Source organism: Leptonychotes weddellii, chromosome 13, assembly GCF_054177405.1.
Source record: "Leptonychotes weddellii isolate Sample4059 chromosome 13, ASM5417740v2, whole genome shotgun sequence".
Taxonomy (NCBI): domain Eukaryota; kingdom Metazoa; phylum Chordata; class Mammalia; order Carnivora; family Phocidae; genus Leptonychotes; species Leptonychotes weddellii.
In genome coordinates this window covers 62,919,456-62,945,241 of record NC_138381.1, presented here as the reverse complement: position 1 = coordinate 62,945,241, position 25,786 = coordinate 62,919,456, and the positions used below count along the sequence as shown (strand labels likewise).

General features: G+C 47.5%; 1 protein-coding gene across 2 annotated transcripts in view; it reads right to left on the bottom strand.

Moving 5' to 3' along the window:
• Positions 1 to 14,511: 14,511 nt before the first annotated feature.
• PITPNB (phosphatidylinositol transfer protein beta) overlaps positions 14,512 to 25,786 on the bottom strand; it is a 64,649-nt gene continuing 53,374 nt past the window's right edge. Inside the window, exons 9-12 of one of the 2 annotated variants that reach the window (XM_081801917.1) lie at positions 23,099 to 23,209; positions 21,354 to 21,476; positions 17,705 to 17,790; positions 14,512 to 16,525 (exon numbers count right to left, since the gene is read on the bottom strand). In XM_081801917.1, coding sequence (XP_081658043.1) covers positions 17,743 to 17,790; positions 21,354 to 21,476; positions 23,099 to 23,209 — 282 coding nt within the window. In that variant the 3' untranslated portion in view covers positions 14,512 to 16,525; positions 17,705 to 17,742. The remainder of the gene's footprint in view (positions 16,526 to 17,704; positions 17,791 to 21,353; positions 21,477 to 23,098; positions 23,210 to 25,786) is intronic. The other variant, XM_081801916.1, reaches the window with a different exon arrangement.

Here is a 25,786-nt window from a genome sequence, read left to right as displayed (position 1 = left end):
AATGCCATACAGGCTAAGAGCTAAAGTTCCGGGGAGGTAACAAAGCAAAGAAAGGAGAGAGTAGTACTCCAGGCAGTAGAAACAGCATGTGCAAAGGCACTGTGGTAGGACCCAAAAAGATCAGTGTGACAGGAGCATAGGAAGTGTCCGGGGAATAAAATAAATTTGAATGGCTCCTAACACCAATGGTTCCAGCTAACATTTGCTGTGTGGCCACTACACACGGACCCACACAGCTTCTTATATATGATCTCTTTTGATCGTTACAATACCTCCGTGGTGAGGGTATTCCCCCCCCCCTCTGTTTTTCAAATAAAAGGAAATGGAAACTCAGATGTTGGAAGTCCCCAAAGCCAGGATTCGACTCCACCGGCAGACCCAGCCCCTGCAGTGGCTCCATGTGAGCTACTTTAAACACATTATTTCGGTGCAACCTTTCAGCAACCTGTGACACAGAGAGACCTTTATTACCCCCACTGCACAGATGAGAACAGTGAGGCTCAGACAGGGCATGTGACCTGTCCCAGGTCACAGAGCCGGGATCCGAACCCCGGTGAGCTTGGCTCCGAGCCCAGGGTGGTTTCCACAGTCTCAGAGCTGCAGCAGCTTCTAAGTGTCCGTCAGGGCCAGCACAGGCCTCACCCCGAAGTCAGCCCCACCCCTGCCCACAGCAGCAAGTGAGGGATTCACGTGTCATTCCTCGTTTTTGGTGGGGAGGCTGTGCAGATTACACTTGGGGGGACCCAGCCGAGAGACGAGGGAGCTGGGGTATGTATCCCCCAACGCCCATCCTGCTCTAAGGCTGCTCCTGGGGTGGGGCTGGGGGCGTTAACTTCCGGCGTTTGCAGCCAGTCTGCTCACTCACCTGGCTGGAGAGCAGAGCTACTGCACTGTGTGCACGTGACCTCCGGGGTGGGCCGGGCCATGACATGTTGCAGGACATTGATTACAGGAAGTTTGTTCACCCATCTGGTCTGGCAGGCAGCAACCATTTTTTGGACCTCCACATGGCTGGCAGTGCTATGGTCCGAACAGAGGGCAGCTTGGAATGGTAGAAACAATCAAGCACCTACTATGCAATCAGGCTGCAAATATAAATATGCTATCATTCCAAATGACATGTGCATGTGGGAGCATCAAAAGGCCACTTCACAGGATTTTGCATCTGTTATTCACGGGCTTTGGACACTAGGGCATACGAATCTCCTTGAAACCTCAGTTTTTCCATCCATAAAATGGGCATGAAATCAGTATTCGTTTCATAGGGTCGTTGAGAGGATTAAACCGTAAAGTTCCCGGGAACAGTGCCTGGCACGGAGTAAGCATGCCATAAACTGTAATGATTCTCCTAGTTTTTTCTTCTTAGCACCGTATTTCGCCAAATCTAGGACATTATCAGTTGTAAACCACATCCCAATTTTAGAGCTATTAAAATGCAGGGTGGGGAGGGAAGGATTTCTTAGAACTGACAGAACATGACATTATTCCTGTTTTCCTGATTGGGGCATTGAGGCTCCGGGCAGGGATATGATATGCCTGTTCCCCCACCCCCCACCACCCGCCATGTTCTCTGCTCCTGCCCCAGGACAGGGTCCTTGCCAGGTCACCCTGGTGTCAGGTTCGGGCAGATTTTGCTATTAATGCCACGTTGCATGAGCAGACTCAACCCTTTTCGAGCCGTGGATTAACTTATTTTACTGCTGTGTCAAGGAGAAGCAGAAGTCTGGAGCAATTATGCTGATTGGGGACCCCACCCACCCAACACTCTCCTCCTGGCCTCTGCCAAGATGACTCAACCCAAATTATCATCCTAATTGTCTCAACCTGTGTGGACTCCCAGCTGGGGCCCTCCTTCCCCCAAACTCACATTACTAGTCCTTGAGTGCTGCAGACAGGAGGAGATATCCGCTGCCTCTGAAATGGAATGTGGACTTCCAGGCCCTTCCAGCCTTCTTATAAACCCAGTTTCCACTTCCCTCTCCCCTCTGCCCACCCTCCTCTGCATGCATGCCTGGGTGTCAGTGGCCTTTATGAGAGTTCCTGCTTGGAACAGAGGACCGCTCCCTGTGGGCATCCCTGTTTCTCCACCCCTAGCCTTGCCTGACGCTTGTTGACCTGCCTAAGAAAGGGGGGGTATTACATTTGAATCCCCCTTGAAGGGAGGAATGATTTTGTATTGATGTTTGGATCCCACCCAGTAGAGCTAATGGCACAGAGAAGCTATTCAAGACACGTGGTTTGAATAAAGAGAAGGAAAAAAAAAACAAACAAGAACCGAGGAAAAACTTGAGTCAGGGGAAGAGAAAAGACCTCCAAGGCATGGGGTGCTATAACTGATCAAACTCCTGAGGCAACAACAAGCAGACAGAAGAGCCAAAGCAACAGATAGAACAGCAATAATAAGCAGACACTGTAGTGTTCCATGCAAATCAAGGGAGCAACAGACTGTCACGGGGAGAGGGGAGGATGCACTGGGAGGTAGATTTTTATCTGCAGGACTCAGTAAAGAATATTTTTTTTTTGGCCAAGCAAGCTCTTCTAGTATATCGGTTTTATGAATGCAGAAGTTGTATGAATTGAGCAGGTAGTTAATGAAAACCCACAAAAGAGGCAGATTGAGGCTCAGGGGACCCAGGCCTAGACTATACCACCATAGTCTGGGAGACACTGAAAGTCTGACTTACTTATTTGGGGATATATTTTTTAAGTAATCTCTATACCCAATGTAGGACTCGACTGACTTATTTTTGACTGGCAGGTGCATGGGAATTAACAGATTCCCTCAAGGACACTCATCCAGGAGAGCTCGATATTATCATCAGTCTGGCCAGACTTTCCCCACCAGTGTGTTCCCCTCCCTGCTACCATGGACATGGGCCACCATGTTTTTAATGTAGCTTCATCGTTCCAGGACACCTGCCACCCCTTTATGTACATATTTATGTATCCAAGAACAACAAATAACAATGGGTGGGTAGGTGGTTTTTAAAAGAACGTAAGAGATACCATCTTCTGTGGCTTATTTGCAATTTTCTTTTCCCCATCAGTATTAATTTTCGAGATTCATCCTTCCTCCTTCCAACTACTATATAATATTCCAGGGCATGACCATCCCGTATGTTATCTGTCCACTTCCCCATGGATGGAGATGCAAGTTATTTCTAACCCTGCCCCACATTTTCCTTCTTTAGTCATCTCTTCTATAAAAATGAGGTACTACAGATGACTTCCAACTTCCCAGGACCTGGGCACCTGAAATGCAGACCTCACCCTCCGGAAGTTCGCAGTCCAGTTGGAAAGACAGGACTTGTAGACTCGTATGTACAGGAGAGGGATTTCACTGCGTGGCTGAATGGGGTGCCAATGTGTTTCCTAATTCTCATCTCTGCCGTCGGTCTCTAAACTCCTCCCATCCCGAGAATGCTTTACACAGTGCCTGGCACTCCTGGAAGAATGAGCAAGGCCAGTGAGGGGTCTGGCACTGGGGGGGGAGGGGGCGTGTGCACCTCCACTGATTCCGTCGGGAGGCCCTGCCTGGTCCATCAATAACAGCCCAGGCTGGGCAGCTTCCTGCCCCAGACTAGCAGGACGCATCTCACGGCACACAGCGGGAATCCTCTGGCTGTTATTTATGTTGGCTGCAAAATCCAGGAAATCGCCACTGGATATATAGCCCAATGTCTCAGGATTAAATCCTGTTAGTATGAATCTCATTCCCCAGTATTCCCTTGTGATCCAGACCACGGGGCCTGCCCAATGGTGGATCCAGGTTTGTTGTTACAGGGAAAAAAGAAAGAAACCAGAGCCCACGTTGAGGAAGCTCAGAATCAGATGTACGGCCTGGTGGAAACACTGCCATATGCTTAATTGTGCTCCAATTACACAGAATGCTCCAGAATCGCCGCTCTGGGGTAGAGAGACGCTAATGGCCATCATTACGTTTGGACAGCCCTGTTCGGTTATATTGTGATCTTTGCAACTACCGTGTGGTTCTCCGAGAGTCGCCAGCCTGGTCTAACATGGGAGAAACGTCAGAGTGGCTCACTTGCACATGCTTCCTGAGCACCCAGTGCAGACCACACCTGGCTCTGGGAACGGAGGACAGGGAAAAATTGACTCTCATGGAACTTCCAGTCCAACTGGGAGAGACCAGCAGTACACACGCATGTGCGTGCGTGCACTGTGCAGTAGCGATAAGCGCTGTGAAGGATAAGGAACTATGACAGATAGGGGGAGGGCCTGGTTTTATGTGAGGTGGTCTGGGAAGACCCCCTTGAAGAGGGAACACTGGAGCATCCAGGTGAGGCAAGGGAGGGAGCTGTGAGGGGCTCTGGTGGAAGCATGTTCTGGACTTCAGGAACAGCCGGTGCAAAGTCCCTGAGGCGAGTTGCCTGGAGTGTTGGAGAGTGTTGGAGAAGCAGCCAGAAGGAGGCCAGCGTGGCTGGAGGGGAGTGAGGGAGAGGAGGCCTAAGAGGGGGTGGGGACAGAGTGGGGGTCCCAGTAAAGGAGACCTGTAATCTGAGTTACATGGCAGGGCTTTGAGAGGAGGAGGGATGTGACCTGTCTGATACTTAAGTGAAACCCTCTGGCTCCTCTGTGGGAGGGGAAGGGGCCAGTTAGGAAGGTCTTGATCCACCACCCAGGAAGAAAGGATGGTGGCTAGACAGGGTCAGGATTGTTGTGGTGGACACAGTCAGAAGGGACGATCGGATTCTGGACCTATTTTGAAGGTGGAGCCTACACGATCTCAAGTAGGGAGTAAGAGGCGCACTTGACCCAGTCAGGGAGTGGGGGTGTTGAGCCAGGTCTCCTGCTTCCTTCCACAGCCTATCACTGGGGCCTTAGATGATGCCCTCGAGCAAGCGTGCTGATGGCCACTAAATCCTGTGGGTTCCATCCCTTAAGGAGCACCCAGCTCTTTTTGCAGTCGCAGACTCTATTCCTTGCATCTGCTCCCTCTTGCCAACCTGATGATCGCGAGCAGGGTGTGAGACCAGGACCCTGAGCCAAGGGCAGTGTTTTCACAGACATGCAATGCAAACCCATGCAAATAATCCTTTATGTTTGCACCACAATCCAGAGGAGAGTCTTTCCATCTTCATCATACAGATGAGGTGGCGAGATCTGATCACTTAGAATAAAGCTGGGGGTTGCACTCAGGTGACAGGAGTATCACCTGGCTGAGCTCTGCCAGTTGAGAAGCGAAGGATCCTGGTGCTGAGATCCTGCCGGGGCCAGACACTGGCTCCCACTCCTTTACCCTTGGCCCAGCTTGTTTTCTGGGCTTCCTGGAGCCCCCCCCTACCCAGCCTGGAGAACTCACACTTGAGTCCGTCTTCATGCACAGCTATGATTATTTGGGGAGCTGCAGACTTCCAACATTTGAAGGCACTAAGGGATGTTGAGCTGTGATAATCAGGTACAAGGCATCCAGCCTCTTGTACTTTCTGCCTGCAGAAGCTCCCGGGACGATCAAGGAAGAAAGAACGATTCCATCGTAGAACATTCGCAGTTCCTGTCCATTCCATTTTAGAATTTCTTAGATCTAATTTCTTATTTGTTCCATCTTGGGACTTCCAAGGTTTTCGTTCCTTTAAAAAATATCCTAGATCTAATTCCTGCCCTAACTAGAATTTCCTTGATCTAATTTCTAATCGAGTCCACCCCAGAACGTTGGAAAAGTATGTGGGAAACAGGTCTGGGTCACTTTCCCTACCATGAATATTTGCTTGTATCTAATTATTCCTCCAGTCTGTTTGGAGTGTCGACTGCGGGCCAGGCACAGAGCTGGGAACTAAGAATTCAAAAGTGAACGGGGCAGAGCCTCTTTCTTCTCTGGAGGGTCTCACTGTCGGCAGGGAAGCAAACACTCTACAGAAGTAAACGATGATGGCGTTTGGTGCTAAATTCATGCAAAATGTCCTATACATCCAATCTCTGCTGGGCACACGAGGGAGAGAGCATGGGCTCTGTGGGCACTTGAGGCTTCCAGCTACGGTTCCCAAGTTCAATTGTGCACCAGCGTCTCTGCTGGAAACTGATCAAAATGCAGAACCCTAGGCCTGAGCCCTCAGGGGTTCTCCTTCTGCAGGTCTGGAGTAGAGCCAAGTAGGGTGACCAACTGTCCCCTTTTGCCCAGACCTTAGGGGTTCTCTGGGACGCAGGACTCCAGTTCTAAAACCAGGACAGTTCTGAGCAAACTGGGACGGTTGGTCTCCCATGACCCAGGAGTATGCATTTTTAAAACACTCCCCAAGTGATTCAAACACGGGTGTTGCACAGGGTCTCGTGGGAGCTGACAGGAAGCCCTGAGCCCCAGTCCTCCCTGGGATAGGTGGGGTAACGTGGCCCACCTCTGAAGTCCAGAGGTAGAGTAGGTGGGGAGTTTACAAGGGCAAGTTTGGCTGGCAGGGGCGGCGGCGGGGCTGGGGGGGTGGTGATCCAGGCAGCGGGGGCAGTCAAGACCCCTGGGAGTAAAAGTGCCAGTGGGGTCAAAGCACCCCGAATCTGCTGACCTAGATCTCCTTCAGAGCATTCCCAGCGTGGCAGGCTAGAGTGGGGAGAAGCAAAAATGAAAATGGATTGATTAGCCCAACTGGGCGGAGACGACTGAGCTTGTTGATACTGCTGAGCCAAATTTCCCAGCGGCCCCTAGCTGGGCACAGCTGAGCTACGGCTTCTGTGAGCTGCAAGATATTTGAAGGAAAGGCTCAACCTTGAAGAAATATTAATGAAAATGTCACAGGCACTAAAGTCAAAGCAGATGCGAAGCCGGCTACACGGGCAGACGTAGCTGATAAGAAACAGCCCAGGAGAGAACAAAACCTCTTGAGATTAGGTCAAGGGCAGACCAAAAAAAAAAAAAAAAAGACATCCGGGGGTCCCCCATGGCAACTCGGAGGAAGGCTGCCGCTCCCATGAAACAGGCTGACATTTTTGTGCTGCTGTGTTATATACTGACATCCTGACAGGGCAGCGTTCGGAGGCCTCCACATCAGCAAATAAATATTACGTCTCCATCTTCAGCTAAGCAGAGCTGTGGTGCATTCCTATTACTTCATGTGGATTAACCATCTGGAAGTTGAATCAAGCCACAGAGTAAAGAATGGGATCCAATTTTGCATTCACCAAAATAAGCCGTACTAGTCTCAATTTATGGCAGATGGTTATGCAGTCTCAGCGGGCCAAAAAATCTCTCTGCAAAAGAATAAAGTTTATGCCAATTACCGTAATAGGAACCAGCACAACAACTGCGTGGGGTTGACTAAGATCGCAGATATCGCTGTACAGCTCGTAAACTGCGGGGGGCCGGGGGAACGATGGGGACCCAGTTAATTCATTAAGATAACGTGAGAGAAATGAGGAGCAGAGTTAGTCATAAAACAGAAATATTTCCTCGCCAAGGATGGGAGGGGATCGAGGTGGAAGGGGTCCTACCGGGATGTGGCCTCAGCCGGGCTGCTGGCGGGGGTCAGGGGAATGGTTGGTGGTTAATGGTTAAGAGAGACGGCCTGGCTGCTCCGTGGGAAAAGGCGTGGGAGGAGAGGGGTTAAACGTGGGGCTTCTCTACTCCATTCATTCAGAACGGATCTGCTCGGTGGGCAGGCCCTGAGCCTGCAACGGTGGTGGCTGGTGCTTCTGGCACCTGCCCTTAGAGCACCCGGGAGGGATGCTGGCCTCGTCAGAAGGTCAAGGGAGGGGTCTTCGAGGACCTGGACCCTGGGCTGAGGCCGAAGGATGAACGGGGGAGGGAAAGGGACTCTGGGCCTAGAGGACACCGTGGCCTTTGGTCACGAGATCCTGGATCATGGAGGCGAGGGGCTAGGGTGGAGAGGATGGCCAGCCCAGTCAGGCACAGTGAGGAGGTTTGTCCCTGTCCTCAAAGCAAAGATGGAATGAGGCGATCCACCTCCCTTTTGGAGAGCCCCTTGGCTGCAGGAAGCTCTGCCTCTTTTCAGCGGAGGGCAGCTTCTTGACCAGTGTGCGCCCTAGTTTCCTCAAGGATGGGGAAATGTGAGAACTCCCCGCTCCCCGGGGCTGGTGTCAGGGTGGAAGTGTGAGCCATAGCAGGGGATGCTCAGGTGGAGGAGGGATTCATGCTCTCCCCCATGGAATGGGCCAGCCTGAGCCAAGTGCTGCTGGGGCCCCCAGGTCAGCAGCTCCTCCGAGAGCGACTTCCACCCAGTCTGCACACCCTACCCCGAAATCTTCTGTGCCCTGTGAAGGCTGGAGAGAGGATTAGGCAGCTAGTTCGGGGGCACATCAGGCTACAAAACTAAGTTGCTTGTCCCCCATACTACGTTCGTTCGGCTTTTGTTATTTGTTTTTAAATGAATGCTGCTGGCTTAAAGAATGTGGACATTTGGGGCTGAAAATAAGGTGACCCGCTGTCCCCCGTTTGCCCAGGACTGTCCCGGTCCAGCCTCCCAGGAAACTCCCCTATATCCCGGGTGAACTGGGATGGCTGTTCGTCTTCCCTGATTAGGAGACCAACTAAGCGGCAAATCCGATGCTGGAGAGATTTTTCACCCATTACTTGTACATTTCTTGTCTCAGGGCCGTATTCCGTGTCAGTGTTAGTACCCCAACCTTCATGGGCAGGACGCAGGGGCTCAGAGGGGCTGAGACGTACTAACTGGCCTGCGGCTCAGTAAGTGGACATGGCAGACTCGGAATGTAGGCATCAGATGCCAAAACCCCCATGTCCATCGTGGCCTCTCGGAGGGTCGCGGGGAGACAGCAGCAGCGACCGTTAGTAAAACCCGGTGGCAGCAGTCATGGCTGCCAAGCTCCACATTCTCTGGGTAGGCTGGCAAGGAAGGGAACGAAGTTCTTCACAAGCAACAGTCATCCCACTGTTCCTCACCTGGCCAGACGACTCCTCCCGACTCACACAAAGGCCTGAGCAAACACAGGGGCCAACATTGCATCCTGGTGGCCCCAGCCAGGGCTGGGCCAGGCTGTCCTCAGCCACGGGTAGAGCGCCCCCCAGATCCTGGGGGCCAGGCGGCGCACAAACAGCCCCGGGACGGAGAGGACCAACGATGGGGGGTGAATTCCAGGGCAAGTGGGAGAAGCCCCTGCTTGAGGCCTGGCGCTCCCATGTGTAGGGAGCCCGCCAGCCGGAAGGCAGGCGCTGACCTCAATCACACAAGTGGAAAATCTGAGCCTGTTGGGTTTGGAAGGGGCTGGGAGGAATCCTGAAATCCCTCCCGCGACTGCTTTCTGGCACGCGCCTCGGAAGAGGAGTGAGCTCATGGGCCACCAGCTGCAGAAGCAAAAGATCTTAGCCCCAGTGATAAAAGGCACGCCGGGCACTCGCGTATGGGGAAGGCTTCTCAAGGCCTGGCGCAGTACAAATCGAGTTTTCAATAAGATTCTCTTGTAAAGTGAAACACCGAAGACAAATCGGGGGGGTCGGGGGCGGTGGGGGAGAACTACCCACAATCGCGCCATGTTAACAAAACCACCCCGGCGGCTCCCTTCCAGATGTTCACAGGCCTCGAGATTTCCTGCAGGTGAGGAGTGACTGCAGCTCTGATTTCTCACCTCGACGTTGCAGACAATGTTTGTGTTTGCACACGCATTTCAGAGTTCTCGCTAAAACTTTCCCCCCAAATACTCTGAGGTGACGTACACAGGAGGCACGGAGACAGGAGAGCAAAAACCTTCCATTTGCATAGCGCCATCGCACAGACCAAGTGTGGGGGCTGAGAAGGGGGGGCCGGGTTTGGTGGAGGGGGAGGTGAAGGAGTTATGCCAGGAAGACTGCCTGGAGAGGTTGCCTCAGCTGGACACAAACTGCAACATGGGAGCTGCCTGACACCAAAGACTGAGGGGGAAATTTGACACTGTCGAGGAAAAAATGTTTTCTTGGCTCTGGGCTCTGGGAAGAATCAGTCATGGAAGGTTGCTCCTAAGGGGTGTTTAAGAACAAAGGGTCCTTGATAGAATTTTTATCATTAGGGCTGCTCCTTCCTTCGACTCTTAGTAAATGCCACAGGCATGGACCTCAGCGGTCCTGAAAGACAGGGAGGTGGATGGGCAGCGGCTAGGAGTGACTCCGGTGTGACTCCCTGGGTTATAACCCTGGCTCCGCCGCTTTCGGTAATGGGACGTGGCAACGTTAGTCTGGGCCTCAGTTTCCTCATCTGTAGAAAGGGGGGTGAGAGCAGTACCTAGCTCACAAGGCGGTTGTGAAGATTCAGTGAGGTCATTTATGTGTCGTGCTCAGAACAAGACCTGACATGCACTCTTAAGTGCTGGCGGTTTTTTGGGGCAGGAGTCCGGAGTAGGGATTGGCAAACTATGGCCCTTGGGCCAAATGCGGCCCACCACCTGTTTGTGTAAATAAAGTTTTATTGGAACACCACCACACTCGTTCATTTACATTACATCTAAGGCTACTTTCATGCTACAGAGGCAGAGTTGAGTAGTTGCAACAGAGTCTGCATGACCCACAAAGCCCAAAATATTTACTTATTTATTTATTTGGCCCTTTATAGAGAAAGTTTGCCGACCCCTCACCTAAAGAAAGGAACGGAAGGGCTCGAGCAATGTCTGCGCATGGGTGTTCTGGGCCTGATTCTAAGCCTCCCTCTGGCCTTACTTGGGAGAAGTCTCTCGTCCTACACAGTGCCTCTCTGGGAATGACATTTTGGAGTGATGGCCACAAAACACTCATAGAACCTCTTGGTAGGCTGAGTTGTTTCAGGGCTTCCCAGGCCATGGGAAAATGGAGTCAGCTCTGAGAGAACAGGCCATCAGTATTCCAGGCTGCGGGGAGCCGGCATGCAACGGGATGCCCAGAGGCGAAGCTTTTGTTTAGCACATACATTAATAAACACTGTAAGCCACTCCTCCGTTCCACTTCATGAACCTCCCTCGGTCTGGAGTGCAAGGCAATTCTGCTATTGACTGATTAGCAGGTGGTGTCAGAATATATAAGGGATCAACAAGGCGGAGGCATGTCATGGTGCTTTACCGCTTCTCAGAAATTCAAGGAGTAAACAGAGTCGACCCAGGGTTGAGTGTCACAGACTCTGGGAAAACGGGGCTGATTTTCTAGGCAAAGGCCTGGCTTTAGCGTGCCCCATTAGGAGTCCCGAAGCCAAGCTCGGGTTAACCTGTTAGCAATGGTATCTAGAGAGCCAAATTCTAATCGCGGAAAACACGTAGGGCATCTATGAGCTTTTCCGTGAGCACAGCATTCAGTTTAACAGCCACAGATGGTATTTTCTGGACAACAGACGACAGACAGTGAAGTTAACACATGCCAGTTGAGAAGTTTAGCTAACCAGCATTATCTTCATTGTATTTCAGACACCAACAGCTTTTGTTAGCCCATCACGGCTCTTACCCTTCAACTTTCGGTTGGTATGGGTTGGCAATCTGATGGCAAACAACAGCAACTGTCTTCCTACGCTGAGCGCTCTCCATGGGCAACATCCACGCTACGCACGGTCCCTTCCACCCAGGCCTGACCACCCAACGGCCAGGAGGTAGACGAGCAGTGCTGGCCCCACTTCACAGACGGCAGGAGGCGGCTCTCGCTGGTCGCTGGTCACTGTCCTTGGCTGCACTGCTCTGGGCCTCAGAGAGCCGTGCAGGTGTTCAAGGAGGGGTGTGGCACAATCAGGGGCATCCTAGAAAGTCACCTGTAGACTCAGGGACCACAGGCTTCCTGGCTTGGGCCGTGCAGCCAGAGATGCAGGTACCTGATGGAAGACAGTAGGCCTGGGGGAAGGAGGAAAGACCTGAATCTGGTTTAAGACTTCTTGAGTTGGAGGAGCCTACCAAAGCTCCGGTTTAGATGTCTGAAGAGAGAGGGGGAAACGCGGACCTGGAGCTCCCTCCTCTGTCCTCTCACCGTCAGCTTCCACAATTACTACATCCTGTTGCAGCTCATTGTCACGCTTTAATTCTCCTACAGCAGACATTAGACCTTACTGATGTGGGGGCTATACTCCCCTCCCCTCTGACCCCAAGACTCAAAAGGGGCCTTGTACAGGGCAGGCAGGGGTGCGCTGTGGGCGAACAGAGCAGTTTCAGAGTCCAAGTGCCCATCAGGGGAGGCGACCGGGGTTGTGTGTGGGCGGGGGGGGGGGGGAAACGGCGGCTCCTGCCCACAAGGAGGTCCCAAGCTAACTTGGGATGCAAACCACACAGACTCAGAAGATGACAGCATCGATTAATCTACTGAGGCAGCACGGAGTCCACAGGTGCCACATGAGGGGTGTGGGCTGCTGCAGAGACTACATCAGGTTAAGGCCGGCTGCGTGGAGCAAGTGGTACTTGGGCTTTGTCAACCGGGTAGGAGTCTGACTGCTTGGAGACAAAGCGGTCTTCTCAGTGATCTCCTAGAAAGAAGGTGGGAATTCTCTGGGCTCTCTTTCCCTGTCCTTTGAAAACAGGGCACACTGAACCCAAGCCATAGAAAAGGCAACTGGTGGGCAGCCTATACTTTTAAAGGCTCCCCCATGTGACTCTAGGGTGCTGCCAGGGCTGAGAACCTCTGGTTTACATGCACTGAATTTTTTCGAACCAGTAACCCTAGCAGGACAGAACAAACACTCAAGAGATGGGAACCCCTCAGATGCCTGGGGAGAGTCATCCAGGGACAGATTTTAATTTGTGATTTAACTCGATGGAGGAGAAACCATGAGGAGGTCAGGAAGCAGGGGTCCTCCACTCCCCAACCCCCACCACCCTAGGGGAGTGCAAGCGATCTTGGGGAGTTGGGGAAGCATACCAAGTTAGTCCTGAATCCCTTTTAAACAGTAAGCTAGCAACATGGCACTTTCAGAAGGAAAAAAGGGATGGGCGTCGAAGCATCAGGTGTCTCCAAGTGCTGAGCACTGCTTCAAATGCCTAGCGTGGCCTCGGATGACATGGCCTTGGAATAGCCGCAATTTCTACTTTTCCCAATCCAGTCTAGTTGAAGAACTGGTTTTGAAGAGACCTGCTGTTGCTTAGTATTTCCAAGTCAGAAGACATAACCTCAAGTGACCCTGGCAGGATTCCTAGGAAGCACTCCCTGTGGGCAGTGGATGCTCCAAGCTCAGCGGGATAATCTTCCACCTGTCTCCTAGCGCTTTCCCTCCCTCCCAACCATTCTAAGTCCCAAACTCTACAACTGCCAGTGAGGGCAACTTGAAAAAAAATCCTAAGTCCTAAAACATCGTAACATTCCATGGCTCTCCGGATGTCGGATTGGAGGGTCTACGAACAGGCAGAACAACATTCACCTTTCCAAATGGTCAAGAACAGGGTATTACACACTGACCTTGTCAACGCAGCTGAGAGGAGATGAACAGTTAAGTGTCTATTCCTCAGAGACAAGACATGAGGAGGAGGCGGGGCTGTGAAACTCTACAGCTTAGCAAGTTGGAAACGGGGAGAGAGGTGAGCTTTATAAAAGCCAGGTGTTGGGTCCACTGTGATTTTAGATCAACCAGGAGGCAGTCTGGTAAAGCAACGGAACAGGAAGGGAAAGATCACAGTGAGTGAGGGCACCCCATATGCTCAGGGACACTGACCCTGAACACCGCAGCTGGGCACTCCAGGACTCAGCAAGAGGCCAGAAGGGGTGATCCTGACCCCAGGCCCCCTGCTGGCAGTGCCCGCCCAAGAGCAACACCCTAGGCTCCTTGGGTCCCCGCTGCCCTGCCCAGCCGCCTTCGGCCTGAACGTTTGCTTTCGCATCTGCACGATGTGGATGACGTCTAAACTCTCTTTCAATTATCCTACTGAACTGTAATCGTCTGTGCGTGTGTGTCTCCCACACTGGACTGTGTGCTTTTATTCACCTTGCTGCCTTTGGCGAGACCCGAGTGCTGAGCTTTAGCGCTCAGCATCCCGAATGACAGACTGGCCCTGCAAACACAAACGCTAACTCTGAGATAAACACTAGGAAAATCACCTCAGGAAACAAAGATCACCTGGAAATATAACATTCTGTATGAACCCATCCATGCAGCTGGCCACCTCTCCTAATGCTGAGCAGCTCCCGAATGTAAGATGGGACCATGAGAAAATAGCTGTGAGGTGTCCCGAAACAAGAAGAGTGGAAATGACAAGGTCTCAGGACAGGTGAAATGCCGTCCCAAACCAAAAAGCCACCATCTTCAAACAATCAGAGGCTGATGACAAAATCCTCACTGAGTGCTTCTAGAAATACTATGGGTTTTCCCTATTTTTCCCCTTGAAACATAATTAAAAAAAAAAAAAACCTCTGAGACTGCTAAGAAATAACCCTTCTTTAGTTTTCTGCTTACTTTTAAAAGCAGAAAATTATCTAAGAAAGCAAATGTAACAGGTTAATATGGTATAGACACATTTCATGAATAGGAGTTTGCGGTGAAAAAATTTTAAAAACCGTGTTTTTCCTTTATTTTTCCCACAGTGGCAGGGCCGCACAACAGAGACTTCTTGAGAAAGTGGCAGAGAAGTGGTCCGCAGCGTGCTGAACCTAGACGTGGCACTGGGGAAACAACCACTCAAGCACAAAAGTGGCATTTTGTGATCAAATTTATTTTTTGTTTCAATTTCATTTACTTTGTTTTACTGTAATTTACACAAGAGACTGCCAAGTAAACTAGATATTTTACATTCACCACACATTCCCTCAAATCTCCACAGTTGTTAGGAAAACATTAGAATCCGTGCGCTGGGCATGGATTTCCATGTGCGCCCAAGCTCCCAACGAAGCTACAGATGCCAGTGAGAGTTTAGTCCATTAAAAGGAGAGGGCGAGACTCTTTATTTCACAAAATTAGCAATAATCTTCCTTGCACCAAACACTTTGCAGACAATGATTATGCTTTGACAACACCTATCTTATAACAGTGCCCAGAGAGTAAACATCAGTCTTGATCCTGAGTACACAGAGGACATATTTGACGTGGGGTTCGGAGCCAAGGCGAAGAGGGCATCGCGGTGCGGCAGTGATCCTCAACACCCTCGTCTGACTCACTGCCACCACCTCAGTGGGGACACAGGGCGTATGGGAAAATGAGGAGCAGGGCGGGCAGGACTGTCAGCAAATCAGATTACAAACGTGATAGGACTACAGGGGCCAGTGTGTTGCAGGAAGGACGAGAGGTTAAAGAAGACAGTTTGTGACCAGAAGGCTTCAACAGTATCTTTCTAGTCAAGCTTCCAGGACTGACGGGAGAAAAACCGGATTTGGACAGAGAGAGCTGATAAAAATCTTACCTAGCTATGGCTCCTTTCTTAAAGAAGGAAGGAGGAGGAGGACAAGGTGGCAGCGGCTGCCAACCAGCACGTTCACGATGCTCACACGTGACAGGTTCCAATGGCGTCCTACTAGAGAGCACCTCCCCATGGGTGGCGGCGAACTGGCCCCTCAGCGGGGCCTCCCAGGCAAGGAGACCAGCCTGTGCTGCCTCTGAAATTCCGCTATCTCAAAGGCGGCGCCTCCCCCGCGGGGCGTATTTCACTATGAAAAGCACAAAAAAACCAAAACCAAAACCGTCACCACTATCTGTATTCTAGCGTGTCAGCTGTGAGGAATCTAGATCATTTGCATAGTCTCCAAGCTCTAATTTCAGAAAACAGTCATTTCAGAAACAAGACTCCATGGAAGTGCTCTACTTCCAAAAGTTTTCCTACAGCCTACGATGCTATTCATTTCTTCATCAATTTCTTTGTTTGCCTAACAGGAGCCTGAAAATTGTGTAAGTGTTTATTATAAATCACAAACCATCATCTCCATTTTTGCTAGGTTTGATGTAGAAAAATATTGAAATTTAAAATACAAAAATCCAATAAAAACCAGAATTTTTTTTTTTTTAAAGGATTTTTTCCCTCAGGGCAAACAAGTAAAAATTGGCTGGTAACTATACTCCTTACTAATAGACATTGTCCAATTTGAATTTAAGATAATAACCATCCAGAAATAAATCATTATAAATACATTCAGAGTTTACATTCCAGATTCACTGGAATACCAAAAGATTTTGAATAAATTTTTCTGTGGGAGTCTGTTGCTTATGGGACTAAAATAAAAATATTAAGATTTAAAAGAACAGCAAGATTTAAAAGAACAGAAAAGTAATAAAAGGCTATATATATTGGTCCACAATTTGACATTTATGAAACATACCAGCTAGTATTACATTGCAGTCAATTTGTCCATTAATGGTATTACTCTGATAATTATTAAAATCTGTTCCAGGTATATATATTGAAAATATTTTCTTTTGCATTCTTGAAGATAGGTACAGTACTTTGGAGAAATTGTACTAATCCTTTCAGTATGTTTGTATGTACATATATACACAAGTGTGTGTATCTTGATCTGTAGCTCTACATGCGTTTTATATACAGCTACAGATATATACACACACACACATATATATACATGTGGTTGGGAACCTGTGCGTGTGAGTACATCATCACAAGCACACATCTGGGAAACGTCAACACTGCAAGATACTGGTCAGATTCTTCTTCACTCATCACTGGCGGCACTTGTTCCCCTCACTTGACCTTGATTACGTAACTGTAAAAAAAAAAGCGAAAGACAGGGCAATATTAAAACAGAGACGCACAAAAAATGTTATCGTGTCACATACATTCTCCAGAAAAAAAAAAAAAAATCCTCAACATGGCAAAACTTTTGCAGAAAACGTACCCCAACTACTACATTTAAAAAATTTAATCTCTTGAAGATTTTGGTTTCACTATGACATAACATTTTGTTTCAACAGGGAGAAAATAAATTGGAAGTGGAAATAAGTCACAGAACTTGGAAGAATTTAACAAAAGTAACAATAATCTTTTTTTTTTTTTTTTACAGGAACACTGTATTTAAAGACAGGGCTCTGGAGGAATCCGGGCAGAGTTTCTTCATTCTTATTTATACAACTACTTGTGTTCACAACTGAATACTCCATTTCTCCCCTGTTCGATAATTAAAGAGCAGGTAGCACAGTAAGGGGGCAGCAAAGAACCACAGTGAGTGAAGAGAGTGTTCTGTTTTGTTCTTTCCCTCAATACTGTAGCTCAACAGTAACAACGGGCAGCAGTGGACTGTCCCCTTGTGTGTACTCATGCTGGTTTTGGTATGTGGGGTAGATTCTGAGGCTCTTTTTTCCCCTCGAGGAAAATCTCTTATCTGAGCATATAAATTTGTGTTAGGGAAATAAAGCCACAGAAATGTTTTATATTATAGTGAAAGCCAAAGTGTATACTGTAAAGGTAACTGAAGATTCAATGTGAAGGAAGACACTGAGATGTTCGGAAAAAATTTCAACTACAATGAATCACTAAGGCTGCCCTTCTGGTATGGGATGGAGGATCTCTGGTTTAAAATGCTTTTACGTATTTCCTTACTAACCACATACGGTTCTATTGAGAAATAGGTCAAATAACTGGACATCAACGAAGAATCAGCTGGCTTCCAGGACAACACTACGTGATGAATGAGTATGCCTGGCAGTTGGTCTCTGGCCCTAACACTAAGAACTAACTGGAGATTACTAAATTCAACCTGTTCCACAGATAAAACTCTTACAGAATAATAACTTAAGTGTTCCATGTCAATCTCTAAAATATGTATCTCTTTAAATTCTAAAAATTAAACCACATTTAATACTTAGTCTCTGCTCAGCAAGTTAACTACCCATTACCAACAAGGTATTGGTTTTTAAACATTCTTTTTACCCAGGTCTTCACTTACACAGTTTGATATTGTCTCTGACCCTACAGGGGACTCATCTAGACATCAGCAGCCGACGTGCCTCGGACGGAACCCTTCTTACGCATCTAAACGTAAAATAAAATCATGAGCTGCTGAAATCACAGACTCTAAATTGGGTTAGTAAGCGAAGGCAGAAAAAAGATCTAGGAAAGATTGTGAATGACTGCTGCCTGTTCATAACCACATCCACACTGAGAATGAAGTTCTGAGGTCCCTCTAGTAAAGTTGGTTATGTAAGGAAAATCCTGCAAAAGGCTTTTCTTACAACAACACAAAAAATGTGTATCTATTCTTGAATCCAGGAAACAAAAGCCTGCAGAATGATGGTATGAAATTATCAAAGACAGCCAAGGGTAAATGAACTGTTGTTCACTAATACCATGTGAGAAAATGCCCTGATGGTCTGATTCACATTTTCCTAGTCCCTAGACCAGACAGGAAGACACAAGGTGCGGCCACCTCTACTGCTTCTGAGACTAGAGTCCCTGAGAGGAGTTCTTTATGGGAAGTTTATTTAAAAGAAGGAGGACAAAAGGAAGAACAAGTGAGCATGGGAACAATGTACGAGAAACAACAAAGGACATAAGGATGCATCAGAAAGGACAGGCATTCGTAACAGCAGACCACAGACAATTCCAAAAAAAACTCAATGAGAAAATCAGAAAAGAATGGACAGAAAAAGGAACAGATGTAATAAACCCCTTTCTAAACCTCAACACTTCTCCCCGACCCCCAGAAGTGCCAGCTGTGAACAAACAGGCAGAAAGTTTACCCCCAGTACTTCTTTAGCAGCTGGGCCTTAAACCCATATTTCTCTTTAGGATTCCAGGCAGGGGCATTCCTGTCATGCCTAAGCTTTCAAGATGCTGTTCCTTTTCTCCAGAGCCAAATCCCGTATGAGCAATACCCAAGTCTTAAAATATTTGCAAATTAAGAAGAGAATTACAATGTATCAAACTCTATCATCAGGTGTCAGGGAAATAGGACCTCAAGAAAAGGGGAAATTCCCTGGGTGGTGGAGAAGACTTGGAAGTGTTAAGCCTCGTCATGAGGCAGGTGCTTTCTGGGTAGGCACTTTGGCCTGCAGGCATGCTACTGCCCAGAGTCTGAAGATACTAACAAACCAACTGTTAGGGCTTGAAGCAGCAGCAATGTGATGTGGAATAAAGCACTCCCCAATGACCCAGAGCAAAATAACTTAAATGGGATTTTAAGTTACAATGATCAGCACAGAATGCTGAAATTGCCCTAAAATGTTTTTCAGATCTCTAATAAAGAAACGGCCATGTACCCCCAAACCCTGAACCAACAAAAGATTTCTACCAACATCATGTGGGAATCAGTCAGGCTGAGCCATGTAGGCACAACAACGATGATATCTTCTAATAAACGGGGCTTCTGTGTAACTACTTGTCTACCTTACGGACCTGCACGGAGAAGAAAGGAGCTGAGCCTGCAGGCCCTCGGCAAAATCCCCACCTCCTCATCGGGGCACTCACTGTGTTTACACTGGGAATGCTCTGTGTCCTGAGACTGAGAACTTGGGATGGAAGTAAGGGCACTCTCCTAAGGGAAGAGGTCCCAGCCAAGTTCTGTCCGAGAAGTCCAGAGGGTAGGCAGGGTTCAGAGCTCCAACCAGGGAGGGCTCCATCCCTCACCCTCCAACCATGACCTCTTTTCCTCATGTTATGGACAGTCCTCTCAGCATAAAAATCAAAACCAGGGGCGCCTGGGTGGCTTAGGTCGGTTAAGCGTCTGCCTTCAGCTCAGGTCACGATCCTGGGGTCCTGGGATTGAGCCCCACGTTGGGCTCCCTGCTCAGCGGGGGTCTGCTTCTCCCTCTCCCTCCGTGCTCATGCTCGCTCGCTCTCTCTCTCAAATAAAATCTTAAAAAAATCAAAATCAAAACCAAAACTCCTTCTCGAGAGCTCAAACCAAGAAAAGTTAAGTATGTTTTGTTTTATCTCAGCACTGGCAAATCCTTTTTGAAGACAGCAAGGCTATGCGGTGAGCTCAGTGAGAATGAGTGTCAGCACGCTGCTTTTTTCCTAATGTTCAGCTGAGCCTAGCAGCTCAGAAGGGCTGGGGACAGGGGCAGGTATCTCTGGGGCCTGGAGCACATAGAGGGAGCAGAATCAGGCAAGGCAGGGGAGAAGGGACTAAAACTGGGCAGGAGCAGGGGTGCTTCTCAGAGAAGGGCACTGGACTCTTGAAAAAGGGGAGACAAAAGTGGGAGAGGGGCATGGGGAAAAAAGGAAGTACCCATGACTTACTCTTGCCGGTTTAAATATTAGGGGCCAGCCTAAAGCTATGGGGGTGAGGGAGAGCCCTCTGTTTGCCATTCTATCACCCTACTCCCGAGATCCAGAACTCAGAGTCATACTATTAGTATGAGAAATGGAGGTCAAAGAGGCTTCTATTGTCTGGCCTAGAAACCAAACTCCAATTTATTATGTTGTCTCCATGGTAAAACATGTCCCAAATGCCAAAAAATCAACTTAAAAACTTTTGGAACAAAATCCATTCATAAGTTGGAGACTGCCGAAAGTTTACTTTCTGTATAAGATAAGGTTAAAACATTTTACTGCCTTATAAAGAAAGTAAGTCCTAGTCCTCTCAGAAGGTTTGTATAAAGCTAATTAGAAGCAGATCTGCTGTAATCACCAAAAGTAAGCAATTTTAAACACAGATTCTTTATGATGCTGTGTGCCAGACAAATAGATTTCCTTTTGTGCCAAAGAATGATTTGCCGCGATTCTCCTGTGATTAAGTGGGGGTCCTGCCTCACACACAGGCGTTTGTCAAACACTCCCCACCTGCAGGGCTTCCAAAACTGGGACTGCTGGCGGGACTCTGGATGACTGCATGGAAACCACTAGCCTATCCCGGACATTCCTTGGGTTCACTTGCCCCCAGGAGGGCCTTACTTTCAACTGAAAAGCAGTGTAGTCCGGAGCAAAAGCAAAACCAGATACTTAGAGGAAGTGGGAAGAATCCATCCCTGGCAGAAAGGGGGTGCCCACACGATGCAGCTGCCCTGCTCACTGGTGGTGGGCGGGAGCTTTAACTGTGAAACATGGCATGCTGACCTCCGGCCCAAGCCATCACCTCAATTTCTGCCTAAAGCTTATGAAGAGCTAAGGATTCAGTGCTAGCTGTGGGAGGGAAGGAGGCATTTCTGGCATCTGTGACAGTATAGCTAGGCTTATCTTTTCTACAGAAGAGGGAAGTAGGACTTACTGTGCGAACATCAGTAACTTACAATGATAACAAAATGAGCCAAAGGCAACTTGGTCTGATCAAGTGTATGCCTAAAAGGACTATGAACCAGGTACCATCAGAGAGAACTGATGCATGACAAAGAATACAAAACCACTGGGCATCTTAGAGGTAACCAACTCTAGATCAATAAAGCTCTATTCTGCTTTCATGGAAGATGCTCAAGAAAAGTTTCAAATCAGAACATGCGAGGGATGTTAGTGTCTAAGAAACCAGATTTTGATGAGGGTAAATATTAAAAAACGGCTTGTAATGACACTCTTCTTAATCCTAAATCTACACTTACTCAGCGTGCACACAGTTTTAGAGAGTGGCAATGAGAGAATTTGCACAAACAGGGAAGTCTTACTGTTTCTAGTTCTTTCTGAGTTTCATCCTCCATTCTCCTAATGTCTTCCATTGTCAGATCAATCCACTTGTCAATCCAACAAAAAAGCTGGCGATGAAAGTTTGTAAATATCCTTTTTTCTTGCTTTTAAAACAAAGAAGAGTAATGTAAGACAGCAAAAATCTAAGATTAATAACATACTAACTTTCTACGTCCCAATTAACCCATGCAATCTCCATATACCTGGTTTGAAAAGACCACTTTGTCGATTAGTGGCAATCTTAGTTCCATCCCATTATCATTTTATAAAACAAAAGAAAAAGAAAAATCTCCCTGTGAAATGTGAATCTTTCCTCGCAAAGGTAGCACAATTTATCAGGAACGGAAAAAACCATGGGGCACACATTCTGATCCAACATCAACTCCTGCTAGACCTGATCTATTTTTACCTTTTTCTAAATCTCAGTGACCAAAGGTCAACTCGATTTCTTCTACTATAGACTATCCACGGTCATTCTTCTCTGCAATTCAAAGGAATACTGTGAGGTTGAATATAACGTGTACTGAAACTAAAGAATCCTGGTTCTTTGGAATAAGATGTTTATTTAAATCAAGAATTATTACACACTCTCCATCAATTTTTATACTCCCATATTACTGTCACTACACACACACACACAACCATGTACATAATGAGTGGTTTTAATTGCTGCATTATTTAAATTTTACTAAACTTTCCCAAGAAGAGAGAAAAATGCACTGAACAGTGAGTACTTTAATACTTTTGGACAATCTTCAACTCTAAAATTTTTTTCCACGAACAGAAGGGACTTCATCAATTACACGTGTGATGAACTAGTTGTTAATCTATTACTATGATCCAAGAGGAAGGAAGGAAGCCAACATTTACAGAGTGCCTACCATGGGCCAGCTGTAAGCAGGCCCAAGAGTAATCAGTTTCCAGCACATTAGGACCCTTTTAAAAAAAATGTCAGAGCGGTTCCAGCTTAACAGCAGAAAAGTTATGGTGGAACAGATACAAGCAGTTGTGGGTTCAGAGGCGTACCAGGGGTTTCTTAATAATGGTAATAGAAGAAATAGTCATACTACAGGAAAAGTAGACACCGAAGAAACTTTTCATGTTCCCTATGTGTTTTCAACATGTGTACCTATTTACACAGCTCCAACTCTCCCCTTTCTAGATCAAATTGTCCATGTTACTTTCACTTCAATAAAGAAGACATAAAAAAGAGGTAATCAGAATTCGGATCCTCAGATTCTGTCACCCTAGGTTCAGAGTGTAACTATTCTCAGTAAGGACCTCTAAAGAAAACATCTCACGAGAAAGTGCAAAGGATGTAAGAAAGTGTATGTCAAGAGAGAGATGTGTGGAGGGGGTGAGTGAGTGGCCAGCTGAGCTGGGACAGAGGAGCCCCTCAGCAGGGAAGGCCTGGCCTCTCCCTCCAGCCGATGCCAGGACACCAGGTCCCGCATGCTGTACGTGGAAAGGGCTCTCTATACAGCTGGGCAAACCATGGGGAAAGGACTTGGAACAAAAAACTCCTATGCTCTTCCCCAAAGAAAGCCCCTTAAAACCTGCTGGCATTTGTCTTTGCTGTTTCTAGGGAGAAAAAAAAGAAACACAGAGAGAAACTATACAGAAGCAATAATTTTTACCTCATAAGTGAGAAAGAGCGGTGCTAACAGAAAATACCCCATTAATAGCTACCTAAATTTAAGTCACTGCATTTTGAACAGCCCTTTACCTTCTGAATGAAGTTTTCTACTTTGCTTTGCAGTCCCCACCACTTGAATTTGATGGTCACCAGCTTATAGGCACACATCTGAGGACAGTCAGGGTTGTTTGCCAGCTCCTTCTAGATGAAGAAAATCGAAAAGGAAAAATCGTGACTTAAATATTTATGTTTTGATGAAAATTGACTGCTGTGTAACGACATCACAGACATACATGAAGAAAAGTACAATCTCGCATGTGTTTAATTCGGGTATCTGGAAATTCAAAATCATTTTAGCAAAAGCAGCGGTACTCCCCTGCTGCAAACCCTCCTTCCACAGACGAAGTTACTTCCTGGCTCTGCAGTTTAATAGGTGCATTGTTGGGACGCCTGGGTGGCTCAGTCGTTAAATGTCTGCCTTCGGCTCAGGTCACGATCCCAGGGTCCTGGGATCAAGTCCCACATCGGGCTCCTTGCTCAGTAAGGAGCCTGATTCTCCCCCTCCCTCTGCTTGTGCTCTCTCTCTCTGACAAATAAATAAATAAAAATCTTTAAAAAAAAAAAAAAATAGGGGCATTGTTGTGTCTCCAACTACACTGTTCAGATTTCATATTAAATACCCAATGCGATCCACCTCACGCCAACAGTGAGCTCGGGTGCGTCAGGATGCTCCTGACGCCATTATCACGTTCCCGCCGTGGCTGTGCTGAGGCTCCACGAAGAACCGTCGGGAAGCGTAGTCAGCTCCTGTGTCTTCTAACACTGGCACAGGGAACGGCACTGTTTGTTAACTGAGGTTGTTACGGTAAAAAAAAAAAACAAAAAAGGGGGGGGACTATTAAAAAAAAAAAAAAAAGGAGGGGCACCTGGGTGGCTCAGTTGGTTAAGCGACTGCCTTCGGCTCAGGTCATGATCCTGGAGTCCCGGGATCGGGTCCCGCATCAGGCTCCCTGCTCGGCGGGGAGTCTGCTGCTTCTCCCTCTGACCCTCCTCCCTCTCATGCTCTCTGTCTCTCATTCTCTCTCTCTCAAATAAATAAAATCTTTAAAAAAAAAAAAAAAAAGGAACAAGGGAGAGAGGTGGGGGCTATCTGGATTAAAAGACTAAAGAAGTAATAAAATATAATGTCTATAATGTACTTTCAGAAAACATTAAAAAGCAATTAGAATTTGGAACTTCAGATTATGTCAACCTAGGTTCAGCCAAAAATCTTGTAAATATAATGCATTTGTGTAGAGAGAGGCGGAGAGGGAAGGAGAAAAGAGAAGAGGAGAGGGGACGGTGAAGCGCTAACAACTGGTGAATCTAGGTGGAGGTGCTCATTGTTCTTCCCAGTTTTTTCAGCGAATTTTGAAATTTTTATTGTAAAAACTGGGCAGGGAACTGCAATCTATGTATTACTGCCCATTTCTGTGAAACTAAGTCAGGCTTCTGCTTTGGGAAGTTCAAGGCACTAGCATCTTTATTTTGAGGGAAGGGTTAAGGAGGGGGTGAGCCAAGAGCTTCATGTGGGTCTTCCAAGCTGTGTGTGCAGGAGAACGAAACCCTCCTGGGCTGAGCCAGAAGAGTGCCTGGGACAGGCTCATGCCAGTGAGCAAGAGCAGACACGGTCCTGCCTCTGGAGCTCACGGTCTGCATGGAAAGGACCATTCGGTAAACACTAAGCCCCAGGGCTGGTGTACTTACAAGATGAAAGCTATGTCTCAGGACCCTTTTGCCAAGTCTGAGTAAAACAGTGTGAGCTCCGTGCTTAGCTGGGGGAACTCACGGCTTAATACATATTACTTCTCGCTCTCCTTTATTCTTTCATAAAGTAGGAATTACCAGTTTGAGTTTGCAAAACAATTTTAAATAAAATTTCTCAAAAGGGTACAAAGTCATGTGCAACACTATGGGGGCACTTTTTATAAACACTAAATTGGTGAGTGAAAAGAGAAATGCAGTCTTCTATATAAGGGTTCTTCCCCCTTCTTCACCACTGTTCTCAGCTTCACCCCACACTCAAGACACTACAATGCCAGCATCGGTCACACTGTGTGCCACTGTCCCTTCTTGTCAGCTGCAACCCATTCGCACATCCCACTTTCAGGAGGTTCACTGTCTGTGGCAAATATTCGTTCCATTCAGCCATATGTACATACATTTAAAAAATCATGAATTTCTACGTCATGTTCTAAAACCTCAAAATTATTCTTCATTTATGCAATCATAGCACCAGACCACATTTCCCCCCAAATCCTCAATAATGTTCCAGTTTCAAGGGAATTCTAAAGACAGGATAGATGAAAAAATTCTTTCTTGGTATTATTATTAATATGATTCCACGTTTTATAGAGTCCTGCATGACTGATCAAACTTTTCTCAGAAAATCTCCTGTCATAACATTTCATCCTTTTTTTTTTTTTTTTTTTAAAGATTTTATTTGTTTGACAGAGAGAGACACAGCAAGAGAGGGAACACAAGCAGGGGGAGTGGCAGAGGGAGAAGCAGGCTTCCTGCTGAGCAGGGAGCCCGATGCAGGACTCGATCCCAGGACCCCAGGTTCATGACCTGAGCCGAAGGCAGATGCTTAACCGACTGAGCCACCCAGGCGCCCCATATTTCATCCTATTAATGAGCTGGTACATGGGTTAAATCAGTGAGGTAGCACCATTTGCATTTAAATGAAAACATGATATATACAGCAAACTGTCCTTGTACAGGTGAGTTCTATGTCAA